Source organism: Aphanomyces astaci, assembly GCF_000520075.1.
Source record: "Aphanomyces astaci strain APO3 unplaced genomic scaffold supercont1.85, whole genome shotgun sequence".
Lineage (NCBI taxonomy): Eukaryota > Oomycota > Saprolegniomycetes > Saprolegniales > Verrucalvaceae > Aphanomyces > Aphanomyces astaci.
Genome location: NW_009798348.1, coordinates 7,417 through 8,921, shown reverse-complemented (window position 1 = coordinate 8,921; position 1,505 = coordinate 7,417). Strand labels below are relative to the sequence as shown.

The 1,505-nt window shown below is 57.1% G+C and overlaps 1 protein-coding gene across 1 annotated transcript in view; it reads left to right on the top strand.

The window, feature by feature from the left end:
* The window catches only part of H257_16373 (hypothetical protein), a gene marked incomplete at both ends in the record, with an annotated part of 2,335 nt that continues 830 nt past the window's right edge, over nt 1-1,505 (top strand). The window contains 2 exons of the mRNA XM_009844784.1: nt 1-909; nt 1,190-1,489. Coding sequence (XP_009843086.1) covers nt 1-909; nt 1,190-1,489 — 1,209 coding nt within the window. The remainder of the gene's footprint in view (nt 910-1,189; nt 1,490-1,505) is intronic.

The window sequence follows — 1,505 nt, the reverse complement described above, 5'->3', positions numbered from 1 at the left end:
ATGTGGTGTCGGCCCTGCAACAAGTGGATTTCGAGTGGTCGACAGCCGCTACGATCAGCGGCATCCAACGTTCAACCATGGAAGGGGGAAGGACCCCCCCAAACGGCGTGGATTGGGACGACGACTCCCATTTTTACGTGGACCCAGACGGTCGAATCTGGATCCCAGACGGTGCCGTCGACCCTACAGCAGTGGATTTGTGTGATCGCTCACCAAGGAGCCAGCGGTCACCGTCACATCTCAGCGACGACCAAGTCGGTGTCCGACAAGTTTGTGTGGAAGACGCTTTCCACGGACGTCGAAGCGTTCGTGCGTGCCTGTTTGCACTGCCTGTGCATTGACGGAGAAACGGTTCCCCGTCCATTGGGTTCGGCGCTTGACGCAGAGAAGCCGAACGAGCTCATCCATTTCGACTGGTTGCCGATGCCTATGGCCAAGTCTGGTCAAAAATATGTGCTTGTCGTGAAGGACGACATGAGTGGCTTTGTGCAGCTGTTCGCGGCAGAGTCCGCTGACGCCGCCGCGACCGCTCAGTGCCTGATGACGTGGTTTACCACGTTCGGCTGCGTTGACACATGGGTGTCAGATGGCGGTTCTCACTTCAAGAACGAAGTGATCGAGAAGGTGCGGAAGTTGGTGGGTACCCACCATCATATCACGACAGCCTACAGTCCTTGGGCGAACGGGACTGTAGAAGTAGTCAACCGACTAGTGCTGCGCGCCGTGAAGGCGCTGCTCAGCAAAATGAAGCTGAACGCGGACGAATGGCCGCATGTGTTGCCCCTCGTTCAAGGCGCCCTCAACCATCAGCCGGCAGACCGGCTGGGAGGAATTGCGCCTGTGACAGCGTTTACCGGCCTGTCAGCTAAGACCCCGCTGACAGGATTTGTCCGCCCGACGTTCAAGGAAGTTTACGTCGCGGACTAGCTTGGCGATGCCCGTAAAAAATATGTGACGGACCTCCAAGCGGCGCATGAAGAAATGCACCGCAACGTTGCTGTGAGAAGCGAGAAGTTGCGTCAGTAAGCGCGCGGACGCCGCGACCGAAAATCTCAAGTCAAGTTTGCGGGTTTTTTCAGTCAGCGATTTTGTGCTCGTCGGATCGGTCGTCAACCGTCCGACAAAATTGGCCCTGCATTGGCGCGGACCCTGCCAAGTGACCAGAGTTATCACAGACCATGTGATGTAGACTCAGCAGCTGGTGCCACCGTACGAAGGCACGGTCCATCATGCATGCCGATTGAAGATGTACCACGAAGGTGGTAGAGAGGTGACTGAAGACCTCGAGGCGCAGATCGCGTTTGGCGATGGCGGATTTCATGTGGAGCGCCTGGACGAAGCGCGCTGCGTGGATGGCCAACACCAAGTTTTGGTGAAGTGGCTTGGATTGGACGATGAAGAATCGTCCTGGGAACCTGCGGCGAATTTGCTGGACGACATTCCAGTCGTATTTCGCAAGTGGGCGGTGACCAACAAGGAAGACCCTGCCGTGGCCGCCCTCATCA